Raw genomic sequence first — 15,910 nt, 5'->3', positions numbered from 1 at the left:
GTATAACGGTGGACGAACAATGAGTGACAGAAAGGGAGCAACTTAAATACAAAGACAGATTAGGATAATTAATTGAACACAGGTGATTCAAGGTAAACTAATGAGGTTAACCACTTCAGCTGTTATTTTGATTTTTTTGAGAATTAGACATATGCAATATTGGACCCACCGGTGGGTCCCCAGAGTTGATGTGGTTAAACAAGATCAGGAACATAACAATTAGTGCACACAGGAACTAAAACAAAACAGAAGACAGGAAAAACAGAAATAATCTGTCTATAACAACTAAACGGGTGACAAAATGTATATATATGTATATGTATATATATAAACGTTATATATTATATACATTTATTTTTGACAGTTATGTAGATTTTGTTGGAGATTTCAGTCTATTATTTATTTCCCATTTGTCAGTAATTGGAGGCCGTCACATATAGACATCTTAAAGGTCAATTATACAGTAATTTTTATGGTAAATTTTTACAGAGAGGAATAAGGGTGGAAGAACGAAACTACGGCTGTTTTAGGTGCAAATCACTCACAAACGTGAGCTATGTTATGTTATGCTATGTTATGATGCTGCCATCATCCTCATCACTGAAGGTCATCATAATGTTTGCTTGCATTTGCTTTGGTTTCAAATTGAGAATAAACAGGAGCATGTATTGGAATGGCGGCTCATTAAGCTAGATGAAGAAAGGCTTTGCAGTGAATGCAGATGTGAATTCCAGTCAGGCCTGGAGAGCAAGGTACATTATACATTCAGAGGAGGAAATGGTTTCAGTGGAGGAGAGACAGCATTCTGGAGCTGACAGCCATAATAAACGGCAGGTGAATGCAACCAGCAGGCTTCTGGAAAGATGGAGCCATTATTATGACAAAATGATTTGAATTTGAATTGTGTAAATTTAAATTATTTGCAAGTGTAATCTAACAAAATAGAACTTTAGGTGGTAGTTTAAATAGTTTTGAATTTGATTTTTTTTAACGAATATTGAACATTTGAAATTTAACAAACTGAAATGTTTTTATGGCTGAATTTTATAGACTTGTATTTTCAAACAGCTAGTTTTTTTGTTCTGAATTCTTATAATGCAAGTATTCAGTTTAAAAAAATTCAGATTCAAGTTTTCAAGATGAAGAACTCGGAACTTCAAATTCAGTTTTCTAAAATTCAATGTCAAAAATTCAAACTCAAAAATTCAGATCTTACAGAAAGTAGGTCACAGGTCATCCACAGGGAAGAGTAGATGATCTCAGAAAAGTCGAACAGAGCATTTTGGCCAATTGGGGACTGCGGAAGTTTTCCAGCGCGAACGTGGTGGTGGTTCAAGAGGTTGCCACTCTGTGATCTCTGACTCTGATCATTAATCGCCCGGTGTTGTGTTATAGTCGGTTCCGTGAAAAACTGTTCCCGTGGGTGGAGTTAACATGAATATTCATTAGTTCCCTTATTGTGGGCGTGTCTTTGAAACGACGTGCAAACGGATGGAACAATCGATAAGCTAATTTAACCTATCTTACAGTTTTTACTGTTTGGTGTATTTCGCTTTTTATAGATCTCATCTGTGGGGCTTTTTTTTATAATAGTTTGCCTTGATTAGACTACCTAGTTGTCATTGGAGAGAGACTAGTACAATTTGTATACAAAACCTGAAACAAACCACTACAAATGTATCTGTGTCTTAATAAAATCGGTGTAAGCATCCTGTGTCATGCTTTCTTTAATCTTTTCTTATTTTTTAATAACCAGTTTTTACCAGCCTTCACAGCCCCATCAGTGTATTTCTTATTATAAATGCAAATTAACTTCTGTCACATATTTTATCATATTACTAAGATTTTAAAGTCATGCAACATTGAAACAACATGTGAGTTAATTTTTATATTTAAATGAAAAGTCTTTTTAAAATGGACACATTTTCCTTTATTGCATTGAGTTAACAGTCAAATACAGAGCTTAACAGTTTAGACAATCTGAGAAAGAGCTACTAATAATAAATATAATAATAATGAATATCATAAGCATACATTGTATCTGTATGACTAAGCATACATTGTGTCTGTTCTTTGACCATAGGCACTGAAAAACAACCTCATCATGTCATGTTTAAGAATAGTGAATAGTGATCCATTGTGTAAATAATGTTTAACATTTGAAAATCTAATTCAAAATTGGTTTTCACATTTTACAACTATTACATACAATGAAACCCAAATGTTTCTTTGTCAGCCAAACTCTGTTCTCCTGTCGCTTACCGAAATTAATGTCCTCTGACATTCATTAAAGTTAATATTTCAATAATTTAACAACACTCTTTAATGTTGACAGTTCTCTGATGTGTATTAATAGTTACATGGCATACAGGTTAACAAATAACATGTTATCTTTAAGTATGTTTAATGTTTAAAATTATACTCAAAAAACGATATTGTAGATCACATAAATATTACATTCATTAAATGTTCCTATGAAAAGTACAGAAGTAATTGCTTTTTGAATTTAACTCAAATTGAAAAGACAAGGAAAGTTGTGTTAAAGTAAGCATGGAATGAAGCAATGCAAAATTAGGTGAGTGTCTGAGATATTTATTGTCTCTGGATGAGAACAGCCTCCATGTATGTCCAGTTCATACAATGATCAGCTACTGTACCAGTGACTTCAGCTCTCTCATCCAGTCTGAAACAGACAGTGACTTTACATGAGGATCAATATATGTGGAAACATCACAAAAGCAAATCAAAGCCATATTATAACACTGGTCATGATGAGACACATGATTTCTTATCCATATGTAAAAATAAGAGATGGAGAAGACTGCATCAGAACAATACTTTAAGGTTTATGCACCGTTTTATATAACCAATTACAAATTAGATTACAATATTTACATTTTCACTGCAAGAAAATTGTTTTCAGTAGCCTATGTGTGTGACTTATTTAGGTAACAGAAACACTGGCCAAAATGCTCTGTTCGACTTTTCTGAGATCATCTACTCTTCCCTGTGGATGACCTGTGACCTACTTTCTGTAAGATCTGAATTTTTGAGTTTGAATTTTTGACATTGAATTTTAGAAAACTGAATTTGAAGTTCCGAATTTCTTCATCTTGAAAACTTGAATCTGAATTTTTTTAAACTGAATACTTGCAGTATAAGAATTCAGAACAAAAAAAACTAGCTGTTTGAAAATACATGTCTATAAAATTCAGCCATAAAAACATTTCAGTTTGTTAAATTTCAAATGTTCAATATATTTAAAAAAAAATCTAATTTAGAACTATTTAAACTACCACCTAAAATTCAATTTTGTTAGATTACACTTGCAAATAATTCAAATTTACACAATGCAAATTCATATCATTTTGTCATAATAATAGCTCCATACTGGAAGCTTTCATTTCTCAGGGGTTTTAGAGGTTTTTCACATGTGCTTCTCCTAAAAGTATTTATTTTAGGAGTCGTGAATAGAGACACACTGGGTCAGTAGTGGATATAGTGTAAGGTCAGAAACATACTGTGAATGCATTGTTTTAGGCTTGCAATCCTGTTGCATATCATTCCATTTTTGTGGTGGAAACAAACCTCAGTACTGTAGGGGGCGAAGTTGAAGTTTCCTTCAAATGTGTTATTTGTTATTTTTAAAGGGATTCATTACTAATAGGGTAGGTATTTACTGTCATTAATTACTCTCCCTGAATGAAGTGGTTGTTTTTGTCTTTTGTTTTCTATTTTTGTGATTTTTTTGTGTTTAGTACAAGAGTAGCTCAACGCAAATTTATGCATTCAAAAATAAAACTGAAAAACAAAAACTAATAAAAATGACAAAAACACAACATTATTAGATCTTTAAACAAAATAAAAAACATTACAAAATATAAAAATAAAATCGAATTAAAAATACTATTATAGTATATATCAGCGATACTAAAATAACAATTCTATACACTTAATTTAAGTGTTTATATACTGAATAAATACTTCAATAAAATGTGTTATTTGTATACTTTTATAGTATTTAATAATATTTTGAATTAGGTTTTATTTTTACATTTTATTTTTTATTTTGATTTTAGTTTTAGCAATTTTTGTTTTTATTTAAATTCTTGTTTCTATGTATCTTCAAATTTACCTCTCAGTAAATTATAATAAGAAAAGAAAAACATTTATACATCTGGTTTTGACTTTATAAATTGACTGTGGTTTTCCTCATTTTAAGTCACTTTGGATAAAGTGTTTGCTGAATGATTAAAAGTAAATGTAAACAGCATTAAAATCTGATGCAAAATCCAGTGCGTGTAGCTAATAACATTATCAGTCACATACTTGAGTAGAGTCTGTTTTGAGCATAAAATTACAGAGCTAAAAATGAATGTGAATCGTATAACTTTAATCATTGTGTCCAGGAGTATTTGATGAGTAATGTTTGAGTTCATAATGAAATCTCTGACTCTTGATTGCAGACTAAGCTATATTGGCAACTCTGAGCTCAGTTAACATCCAAGCAGCAGGAGATTAAATAAAAAATCTCCATGTGCATCTCCATGAGGTATTTAGGAGAAATAATGAAGATATTAATGAGTTGGAATTGACAATGTTCTCTCGTCTTCTTACAGGCTCTCTACATGTTCCTCGCTCTGGCAATCGTGTGTGATGACTACTTTGTGATGTCTCTTGAGAAAATCTGTGAGGTAGGATTGTTTAAAGTGAATTCCCAGTTGATCCGAGTAATACCGCGGTACAATGAGAGCAGCAGCAGAATCTGCTCTGTTCTTCCTCTGACCCACTTTGAGGCCTTTAGAAGCTCATAAAACATACTGCTCCAGATTTGGGCGGTGTTGGTGCCAAAGGCTTTGTTGGATGTGAATCGTCTGCGGTTATTGTGTTGTGCAGAAGCTGAATCTGAGCGAGGATGTGGCTGGCGCCACGTTCATGGCGGCGGGGAGCTCAGCGCCCGAACTATTCGCTTCTGTTATAGGTAAAATCACATAATCCTTGATCCTGCTCTTTTTGTGCAGCTCTCTTGCTGACTGAGTCTGTTTTTAGGTGTCTTCATTACTCACGGTGATGTTGGAGTTGGAACAATAGTCGGTTCTGCTGTCTTCAATATTCTCTGCATCATTGGAGTTTGTGGGATCTTTGCTGGGCAGGTGTGTTTGCGCATCTTCTCCAACAGTATGGACAGTTCACTCAAAAACCCTCAGGCTATCACAGATGTAGGGGACAGTAAAGCAGTTTTTAGCAGAAACCTTGGGCAAAAAAAGCATATCAGGTAGCACAAATTGAATACACATGGTTCCTGATGATATATTGAGGTCTTATGAAGAGAAACAATCAGTCTGTGCAAGAAACCGAACAATAATTCCAACATTATAACCTGTAATTCAGAGCCTCAAGCAAACAGTCCGGAGTGATTTCCAGTTCACAATTTAATCATGAACTAGTTGAATCGGTTTACCAAATCAGACTGAACCATCTGAAACAGTTCGTGGCTCAAGCATCACAGATCTACAAGTTCCTCACAGTCGCTCCTACTCAGAAGGAGCAAAAACATATTCCACATATATTGCTGCATTGCATAATTACATAAATGAACTGGTTCATTAAACAAGTTAATTGAAACAAACTGTCCAAAAGTAATCAGACTTAACAGTATTGTATTGATGCATCTATAGAAACTTATTTAGATAATGGTGCATTTAAGAAGCCAGCATCAAAACTCTGATATGAAGAATCTGGTATGAGACATCAAGAAGTTAAATTCCGAAGAACCTCAAAAACCTTTGAGAAAAAAGTTTCTTTACTGGCATTGATCGTTCCACGGAGAGCATTTAACATCTGTGGAAATTTTCCAATCCATAAAATGTTCTTTATAGTGGAAAAAGGTTCTACAGATGATTTAAATGTTCTTCTTTTTGTTTAAGAAATGTTTGCTGAAAGGTTGTTTGTTGAACCAAAATGGTTCTTCTACGCTTCTTCTACTTTATTTTTATAAGTGTAAGTGCTTTTGATAAGATGTGGCTCTTTTCTCAACGTGCTTTAAAGCTTTTGGGGAATCTGGATTTTTAAAATTTTTATTTTTATTATTTACATTTTATTTTTTATTTTAAGTAAATATTTAAGAAAATATGTGATCAATGCATTTGCCAAAATGTGCAGCATGGAAAAATGTATCGCACTCTACTTGCCCTTCCATTTCCAATGTAATTTTTTTTTGTTTGTTAAATATTAATAACACTTTTCAAGTTTTCTTGTAAATCATAGGTGGTACAGTGTGCATTATGCGTATGTATTTAACAGTAGTCTGTGTTGATGTGTGTAGGTGGTCGTACTGACCTGGTGGCCAGTTTTCCGTGATTCTTTCTTCTACATATTGTCTGTTATTGCTCTAATTGTGGTGAGTCTCAAATAAAACGTATAAACATTGCAACAGCATCCTGTAATGCAGAGATGATGAAAAACTAATAATTAATAAAATCATAAAAATGTTAAATAATAATGAAGTAACAATAAAGATAAAAACACAAAAAACACATTTGTTTTATCATGTGACCATTAACTGAGGGTTTATTTTATGTAAAATTTTTCACATTTTTATGGTGAATATTAACATTTATTTAGCTTAACTTTTCTTCTCGATTAAAATTCTACTGGAACTAGACTGTAACTGCACTGGTTATCTCTTTGTTTGTCTTCTTGTCACCTGACATCAGTTCATCTATGATGAAAAGATTGTGTGGTGAGCCTCTTTTAGTTTTTTCACTCTTGTCTGATTTCTGTAATCCTCCGTCTCACATCTGGTTTTGATCGTGTGTTTCAGGTGGGAGAGTCTGGTTCTGGTGGTCATGTATGCTGTATATATCCTTATCATGAAGTGAGTGTATATACACACGCTTGCTAAGCAGAATAAAGTTCAAAATATTGTGATTTTTGTTCAGAAGTACACATTAAGTTGATCAAAAGTGACAGAAAATAAATGTATGATGTTGCTAAATAATTCTTATTTCAGATGCATGCTGTTCTTTTGAAGTTTCGATTCATCTGTGCATCCTGAAAAATACAATGCATCACAGTTTACACTAAAATATGAAGTCGTTTTCAACATTGATAATAATCAGAAATGTTTCTTGAGCAGGAAATCAGCATATTAGAATGATTTCTGAAGGATCATGCGACACTGAAGACTGGAGTAAAAATCAGCTTTGATCACAAGAATAAATTGTTTTTATAATATATTCAAATAGAAAAGTGTTATTTGAAATTGTAATAATATTTCACAATCTTACTGTTTTTACTGTGTTTTTGATCAAATCAATGCAGCTTTGATGAGCAGAAGAGACTAATTTGTCTGGAAGAAAATTGTGATTTTGTTTTTGTTGGTATTAGATTTAATGCAAGCCTGCAGAAGTTTTTCTCAAGGCGGAGCGACACGAATGTTGCTAATGGAAATGCAGCGGCTGGCAGTGAACTGGAGGATGGTAAAGACCGTTTTGACTGTAACTGGGACGATCCGTCCATACCGCTGTTGGGTCCAGGTAAGACTAAACAGACAGGCTTTCAAACAAATCATGCTCCATAATTCAACACTCATGTCAGCCTCAGTACAAAACATGAGATACAAGTGTGGCTTTACTTTTACTTGAAATCTAATGTGTTTAAACTGTAAAATATTGTACAGTATGTTTTAAATACAGTCAGTTATGCTCCAAAGTTATGCTCTTTCTAGGGTGTCTTTATGTATATGTCTATAATGTGAGAATTATAATTCATACATACTGTGACTAAAATGACGTTTTCAGTTACTAAATTACATAATTTTTTAGATATATTACACAAAATTATTATATTATATATTATATAGCGTTAATTAATGCATTTACTAATATTAACTAACAATTCATTTGTTACAGTATTTTTCAGTGTTCACAGTTCAGTGTTAGTCCATGTTAGTTCAGGTCCATTAATTTAAATGATGAATTAGTAAATGTTGAAATTAATATGAACTGAGATTAATAAATGCTAGTATATTTCACTTTCAGGTCATGTTAACTCATATTGATAATAGTTACCAACAAATGTTTTATTGAAAAGGAGATTTTTATTTTATTTATTTTTATTATATATTATATATAAAAAAATAGTTACTTGAATATGTAAATGTCAATGTATAAAAGCAACATGGAAACAAAGAAAGCATTTCAAAGAGTTAAATATATATTTCTTGGAAGTCTTGGTCTTATTTATTGCACTTGACTTGGGTTTTGTCCAATTATGTTTTATCTTTGTGAGAGAAATCCAGTGTGTGTTTTCCAGCTCTTGAGATCTCAGCACCTTTGCTTCTCGCTGTGATTGAGAGGTACAGTCACTGCCTCCTCCATCACTTCTGTCCCTTTACTCTTTTCACCAGAGTTGGTCTCTTTCCTCATTTCTCATCTGCCTGTTTCTGGCCTCAGTTTCTTCACGTTTAACTCTGCCTGCCTGTTTAGTCTTACTAAACCTTTCTGTGTTTACTGCACGCTCTTTCTCTGATGCTTCTCTGAAAATATAGCTAATAATTTGAGATGGAGTAAATGTCTCATGTAAGTGCTTAAAAACATGTTGTTTTTGAATAGCAAGACAGAAATCAGTCCTAATATACTCAGTGGTGTTTTATGGATATGTATTTGGTCTTTCTGAAGTCAAGTCCAGTAAGGTTTACAGTCGAGGTTCTGTGGTAATGGTTGATGAAATCATCAATGCTAGTCCTCCACACTACCGTTTCCCTGAAGCCGGTCTCCGTGTGATGATCACAAACCACTTCGGACCCAAGACTCGTCTGCGCATGGCCAGCCGTCTCATTATAACCGAGGTAAGGCAGACACCTGATACAGCTAAATAATAATAATACTAAAAAAATGTGAATATGAATGTGAATGTGTGAATATATTGTAAACTGTAATTTATTTCTATAATGCACAGCTGTATTTTCAGCATCATTCCTCTACTCTTCAGTGTCACATGATTTTCAGAAATCATTCTGATGTGATGATTTGCTGATCAAGAAACGTTTCTGATTATTATCAGTTTTAAAAACTGCTTAAAATTTTCCTGGAAACCATGACGAGGTTTTTTTTATTTATTTAACTTATTTTTTTTTTTTCAGGATTCTTTGACGAATACCATGTAGTTATTATATTTGAAAATATATATATTTTGAAACATCATAAATGTCTTTACTGTCTTTACTTAATGCGTCTTTGAAATATTAAAATATATAAATTATTATTTTTTAATCTTGCTGAGCCCAAACTTTTGAACGATACTTCAAATTCAAATTAATAAAGAATTTAATAAGACTGTTGAATTAAATTTTAATCAAAATGAACATTTATTGTTGTGATGCCTAAATTATTATTATTTTTTTTCATTGTTTTCTTTTTTTTTGACAAAGTAGTGCAAAAAAATGTATATCAGCAATTTATCATCAGCTCATCAGCCAGACTTTTAATGTTGATGCATTTGTAGAACAGTGTTTGGTTGTGTGTAGCGTCAGAGGTTGGTCCAGGCGGCTAACGGTGTGGAGACTGCTGTGGTGGACGGCAAGCCAGACATCGAGAATGGAAACGTGCCAGAAGACAAAACCGCTGAAGAGAAAGAGAGTGAGCTCACCTCACCGTTCAGAATACCAGGTGAGGAACCTTATATAGTGATTAGTCTTTTAAAAACCGCTTGTAATCTCCTTATGCTATATTTGAATCAAATCTTGGATTCAGTCTTTTTGCCAACTTGTTTTCTTACAATTAACACAGATTTTATATCACTTTTTGGATTATTTGTGGATAATTTATTTGCCAATTTACACTCAAAAACTAAGATCACTCAGTCCTATTATTAATCACACACTATATAAAACACTCCCAAAAAGAGATGCAAAAGCTGTGATAATTAAAAAGAAAATGATTGAATTCAATACTTGGTAATAATATCGCATAATGAGAAATTTTCAAGCAATTTTTGTAAGCGGGTCATTTTTGACCTAAACAAGTACAAAAATGTTATGCTATATTATCACCATATCTTGGATGCGATTTTTTTTTTGACTTGTTTTCTTTCACTTAGCACAGGTTTTGTATTTGTGATTGATCTGAGCACATGCACCTGAATTTTTGAGTGAAATATGCATAATTTGTGTATAATTTCCGGTAATTTTGTACTCAAAAACTGAGATGAGTGAGGCCTTCATTCAAAAGATTGCATCCTATATTTGGCAACAATATTACATAATGATAGATTTACAAGCATTTACTTTATGGCCAATTTGCATGCAATTTTCTTGTTTAAAAAAAAAGCCCCAACTATAATGGGCCATGAGAAATCTTGATGGATGCATCACTAACTAAATAAAAGGCCTCAAATTGGAAGGACAATCTGCATTTTTCTATCAGTTCTTTAATAGTTAGATCTTTGGTAGAAAGGGCTGAGGTCAGGGATTCTGGGCTTAATAAAAGTTGGTGACCACTGGTCTAATATGATAACATTAACTAGCATTTTCAGGAAAAAGAAAATCCTGTCCCAGTCAAAATGACTGGAATACAAGAGAAGGAACAGAAAATGAGTGATTTTGTAAATCAGTATGTTGTGTGTTTCAGCCGGCTGTGTGAACAGAACTAAATGGCTGATCTCTTGGCCGCTGTTATTGATCCTGTTCTTCACCATCCCAAACTGTGCCAAGTCTCGCTGGGAGAAATACTTCATGCTCTCGTTCATCCACTCCACCGTCTGGATCGCCGTCTTTTCCTACTTCATGGTGTGGATGGTACGTGCGACACGGCTCTCTCTCTCTCTCCGGTTTGCCGGTCTTGTTTTTATGACAGCTTTACTCTGTCCTCTAGGTGACGATCGTCGGATACACGCTTGGCATTCCCGATGTCATCATGGGCATCACGTTTCTGGCGGCGGGCACAAGCGTCCCAGACTGCATCGCCAGCCTGATCGTGGCTCGTCAAGGTAGATAGACCACAACGTTCTGATCAATAAAACTGTAGCGGGATGAATTTAACATGAAACACAGACTGTTTTACTTGCACGTATCTGATCTAAGCAGAACAGAACTAATAATGTAATCACTATCAATCACTTTACTTCAGACATGGACTGCATCTCAATGCTGGAGAATCCAAGATTAGCAAACAGAATATAGTTCTTGGGATGAGTTTGTAATGCTTCTTTTATGACTCTTTCAGCCAAAGAAAAATATTGAGGATCATATTACACTGAAGTCAAAATATGTGTATCTAAAACATTAAGGCCCCGTTTTATAGACCGGCACTGACGTGTTTTAAGATCAGTCAGTGCAAGTTTCTTTTAGTTGAAACAGCTCAGATTTACATTTTAGTCTGGGACTAAGCCTGGTCTGTGAAACTGGGGGTGAGTGTGTAATTTCTGGCACCAACTGGTATTTTTATAATTGTTGTTTTTGAGCCGATGATTGATTTTATTTATTTTTTTTATTCTGAGAGCAATATTTTGAAAGTGATGACATAATGATTAGCAGCTGCATTTGACTAAATATTTTTTATTTGTTAAATTAATATTATCATTATTGTTATTTGACCCATGTAAAAGGACCCAATAACCCTATAAAACCTGGACATTAATTTAATTTAATTTAATTTTATTTAATTATTCATTTGATAAAATAATGTTTTGTTGTTGTTATTATTATATTTTTATTTGACTAAATATTTAATTATTTTATCAATTAAAACAACTTAACGGTTGTTGTTGTTATTGTTAATAATAATCTTATTGATTTATTTTAATATAAATAATATTATTTTTCATTTTATTTTGGTAAAATGTACTTCTTGTGGCTACTTTTTGTTTCATTCATAGTTTTGCATCTTTATTGAAAAATATAGTTTTTCTTCTTTTTGTCAACTCTTTATTTTGCATTCCTTAAGTTGCTTATTACTTTTTTTTCACCACTGATAAAAGTATTTAATAAGTAACTTTTTCAGTTTATTTCCTTTTTACAATGCTGCTGCTATACAAGTTAAGATTATATCATCACACTTGAGAGACTTTATTTTGTGCGGCTTTAGGAGAAATGACCTCTGAATCTGATTCTGCAAGATGAGTCTGCGTTGCTTGTCCGGTCTGAAAGCGTATCTCGTTTCTGCAGGACTGGGAGACATGGCCGTGTCCAACACCATCGGCAGCAACGTCTTTGACATTCTGGTGGGGCTCGGCGTTCCCTGGGCGCTGCAGACCATGGCAGTCAATTATGGATCAGTTGTAAGCACATCCAGCAGCTCCTTCTGTTTGAACAGAGATCAAGCTGTGCTCCTCTGAAACCAGCAGCTTCTACTGAGTCTGAAACATGAGATCTGTTTTTAGTGTAATCATCACTGTCTCCTCCCTCTGTCCAGGTGATGATAAGCAGTCGGGGATTGGTTTACTCCGTGGTGCTGCTGCTGGGATCTGTCGCGCTCACCGTGAGTAAATCAGCAGGTTCTCCTGAGACGATTCGTGACTCAATCAGACTCAGATGCAAGCTGTGGACTTCCTCTGTCAATTCTGCTGAAAACATTAAGAAATGGTTAACTTTTGTGTGTCAGGTGTGCTGATTTGGAGGAATGTCCTGTTAATTCTGGTATCACAGTTATGATCATTAAAATTAATACTTATCCCTAACTAGAGTTTTGGACCATTGCTTAAGTGTGGAGAAATTTAAACGTTTATTTAAAAAAATTATAAACATAAATAAATCAAATGAATAATAATACAAAAATCGGATAAATTGAAACAAAAGTACTAAATATTCGAAATATTATAAAATAAGTTATTTCAAATGTTATTACAAAGTGATTGTTTTTTTTTCAGTTTTTATTTTATTTGCTGAATATATTTTGATTACGTAATGTTATTATGAAGGGACTGGCAATTGCTTAAACTATATATATATATCTCAAATCGTCAATTCTTTTAACAAATCACATAATAAAAAAATCTGCTAATAAAAACTGTTAACTGAAACTAGAATATTATATATTATAAATGTTATTAAATCAAATTAATTTCTAATCATACAACATAGATTATATTTTGGGTTTTTATTTTATGTGCTGAATGTATTATTTAATCTATATTATTTTAAACAAACCCCAAAAAATAAAACATCACTTAATATAAATGTATCAAATTAAACTAATATTCAGTGTAGCACTTGATAATATAATGACAATAAAATAAAATGTTATTACAAAGTGATTGACAAATGCTTAAAATTTGTCTGAATATTTTAATAATCAAATGGTTGAGTCTTTTAAAACAAATAATAATGATAAAAATGTATAAAAACATAAATTGAAATGTTTACATTTTTATTTTAATGTTAATATGAAATGATTGACTGTTGCTTAAACTGAATATTGCATTTTTTGGTTTTCATTTGCTGAGTATGATTTGATAAATTGTTGATTTTTTTTTTTTATAAATTAAATCAACTAATAAAAAATATATATTATTTTTTTCTATTCAGTTAAACACTTGATAATATAAAAATATTATTTATATAAGGAGTTATTAGTAATCTTTTTATGAAGTGACTGACAATTGCTTTGTAGTTTTAGTTTTAATCAGTGAAATGTTTAGTTATCAAACTCATTTGTGTATTTATCTGTCTAGACATTTCAATTTTAATAATTTAAAGACTTATTACAGGATCAATTTCTGAAATGAGTACTGCATTGCACAGATTGACTCCTGTGTGTAATCAATCAAAGGATGTTTCTTCACCTGCAGATTCTTGGGATTCATCTGAACGGGTGGAAGCTGGACTTTAAGCTGGGTGTCTATGTGCTGGTTCTGTACGTCATCTTCCTCTGCTTCTCCATCATGATCGAATATAACGTCTTCACCTTCGTCAACCTGCCCATGTGTCAGGAAGACTAAAATCTTCACATGGGCCACTCCGTATCCCAGAATGCACCACCCTGATGTCAGAACCTCCAGAACCACCATCACCTCAGACTGGAGCGATGTTAGTCTTCATGAGGACTAACGCTTAATTCAAGCTCCTTTCATTCGACTCATTTCACTGTGGATGGACAAATGGATACGATCTTCCACTTAAGCTCATTTTGCTGACCTCTGACCCCGGATTTTGACCCAGAAAGAGGAACTTGTCCTTGGCAGCTCTTCTCTTCCAGTTTAATATTGTAGAATGCATGGCAAATAGGAAGTCTATGGACGCCTGGATAAGCATTCATCCTTTTCTACATGCTTACACTGATCTATTTCTTCTTCTTTGTCACTTTGTTGAATCTCTTCATGAACTCTTTATTGCTCACACAACTGTGAATTCTTTTGCAGACTTTTTTTTTTTTTTTGCTTAAAAGGAAGCAAAATATTTAGAAATGCAAGAGAAATCAACATTTTTTTCATTATTATTGTGTCCTAATTGGGTCAATTGTCCATGCAAATCAGTGCGGTCTCATTGGTCTAAAAAAATCTGCATATTAATCATCAACAGCGTTGCAGCTGGCTGTGATTATGTTGCAGCATTGACTCTTTCATTGCAGACAGACTAATTACTTGTCATTGGAAGCATGTCGTGCCTGATTAGGACAGATGCATGGTTATTCTGCATACAAGATTTTTTTAATCAGTATTTTTGGTCTTGTTTTTTCAGTAGAAATATCTAAACATCCTTTAAACAAGATAACTTTACTTGAAAACACAAATACATTGAGTAATTAAGAGATTGCAAAGAAAATATCTTCAATTAAGTTCGTTTTAATTATTTTCTTACATCATTCACAAATAGTTTTGAGCATAAACCTGAGTATTTGGTTAGATTTATGCTTAAAGATTTTTAATGCATATTTAGAAATGCAAGAAGAATGAAAGCATTATGTGCTATCTATTATTATTCTAATAACAGTTACAAAAAAAAAAAAAAATCAGTTATGCCAATGAAGTTTAAGATTTTTGAGTTATTAAGAGTTTTCGAAGTCTGTATCTTTAAACATTAAGTCGATTTTTATTTTCAAACTTAACTAAATTTTGTTCAATTTACGTTTTTTAAAAAAAGGAAGAAAATATTTAATGCAAGAGCAATTAAAGAATTGTTTAAATCATTGATTGCTATAGTAAAAAGAGTAAAAATATAGGTTTAATAGTTCAAGTTCAAATATTTGAATTGTAAAAAATTGTAAAATTCAAATGTTTGAGTTGCAAGAAAAATCGAATTAATTCAAAATTACATTAATGATATTTAGATATTTGGAAAAACAGACCTAAATACTGATAATGAATAATTTTGTTTTGCATATAAATTGTAAACTTGTATATTTTTTATTCAGATTACGCAGTGTTCTTGTTTTATGATTTTAGGAGGTTTTGTGGAGCTCTGTGAATATAAACTTGCCTACAAAGAGATTTAATAATTGTATTTATTAATAGATGAGCGTCTGTGATGTGGTTTCTGGTGGTTTTGGGCTGGTCTTGTGCTCTTGAGAGGCACATGAAGCCATTCTTTCATTGTGAAATGTAGAAATTAGCACTTTAAAGCAAGTGAGTGGTTCGTTCTCAGTCAGCAGTGCTTCCCTGTGTCAGACGTGTGGGTTTGTGTGTAGATGTTATTGTGTGTGTATTTGTGTGTGTATCAGGGGAAGACCTTCAGACAGTCCCTCACATGACCAATCCATGCACTGCAAAAAATAATGTTCTAATTCAGTATTTTTGTCTTATTTTTCAGTCCAAATATGTACAATTTCTTGAATCAAGATTGTCTTGTTTCCTGAAAAATATATCAAAATTAAATGAGTTTTTGCTTAAAACAAGAAAAAATATCTCTGAAAAATACAATTAATTAAAAGGTAAAACAAGATAATTTTTCTGACCCCATTGGCAGTTATTTTTT

General features: G+C 32.7%; 1 protein-coding gene across 3 annotated transcripts in view; it reads left to right on the top strand.

The window, feature by feature from the left end:
* The window catches only part of LOC132092097 (sodium/potassium/calcium exchanger 4-like), a 44,236-nt gene extending 29,939 nt beyond the window's left edge, over window positions 1–14,297 (top strand). Inside the window, exons 1-15 of one of the 3 annotated variants that reach the window (XM_059498176.1) lie at window positions 675–834; window positions 4,620–4,694; window positions 4,897–4,981; window positions 5,050–5,153; window positions 6,326–6,400; window positions 6,717–6,742; window positions 6,824–6,877; window positions 7,390–7,538; window positions 8,682–8,851; window positions 9,530–9,671; window positions 10,632–10,798; window positions 10,875–10,989; window positions 12,167–12,279; window positions 12,414–12,479; window positions 13,789–14,297. In XM_059498176.1, coding sequence (XP_059354159.1) covers window positions 694–834; window positions 4,620–4,694; window positions 4,897–4,981; window positions 5,050–5,153; window positions 6,326–6,400; window positions 6,717–6,742; window positions 6,824–6,877; window positions 7,390–7,538; window positions 8,682–8,851; window positions 9,530–9,671; window positions 10,632–10,798; window positions 10,875–10,989; window positions 12,167–12,279; window positions 12,414–12,479; window positions 13,789–13,938 — 1,632 coding nt within the window. In that variant the 5' untranslated portion in view covers window positions 675–693 and the 3' untranslated portion in view covers window positions 13,939–14,297. Of the gene's footprint in view, window positions 1–674; window positions 835–4,619; window positions 4,695–4,896; window positions 4,982–5,049; window positions 5,154–6,325; window positions 6,401–6,716; window positions 6,743–6,823; window positions 6,878–7,389; window positions 7,539–8,681; window positions 8,852–9,529; window positions 9,672–10,631; window positions 10,799–10,874; window positions 10,990–12,166; window positions 12,280–12,413; window positions 12,480–13,788 lie in introns of those variants that run through there. The other 2 variants (XM_059498175.1, XM_059498174.1) reach the window with 2 other exon arrangements.
* The last annotated feature ends 1,613 nt before the right edge of the window (window positions 14,298–15,910 follow it).

Source organism: Carassius carassius, chromosome 18 (genome assembly GCF_963082965.1).
Source record: "Carassius carassius chromosome 18, fCarCar2.1, whole genome shotgun sequence".
NCBI lineage: Eukaryota > Metazoa > Chordata > Actinopteri > Cypriniformes > Cyprinidae > Carassius > Carassius carassius.
The sequence above is the reverse complement of the archived record's forward strand: the minus strand, read 5'-3'. Positions and strand labels throughout refer to the sequence as shown.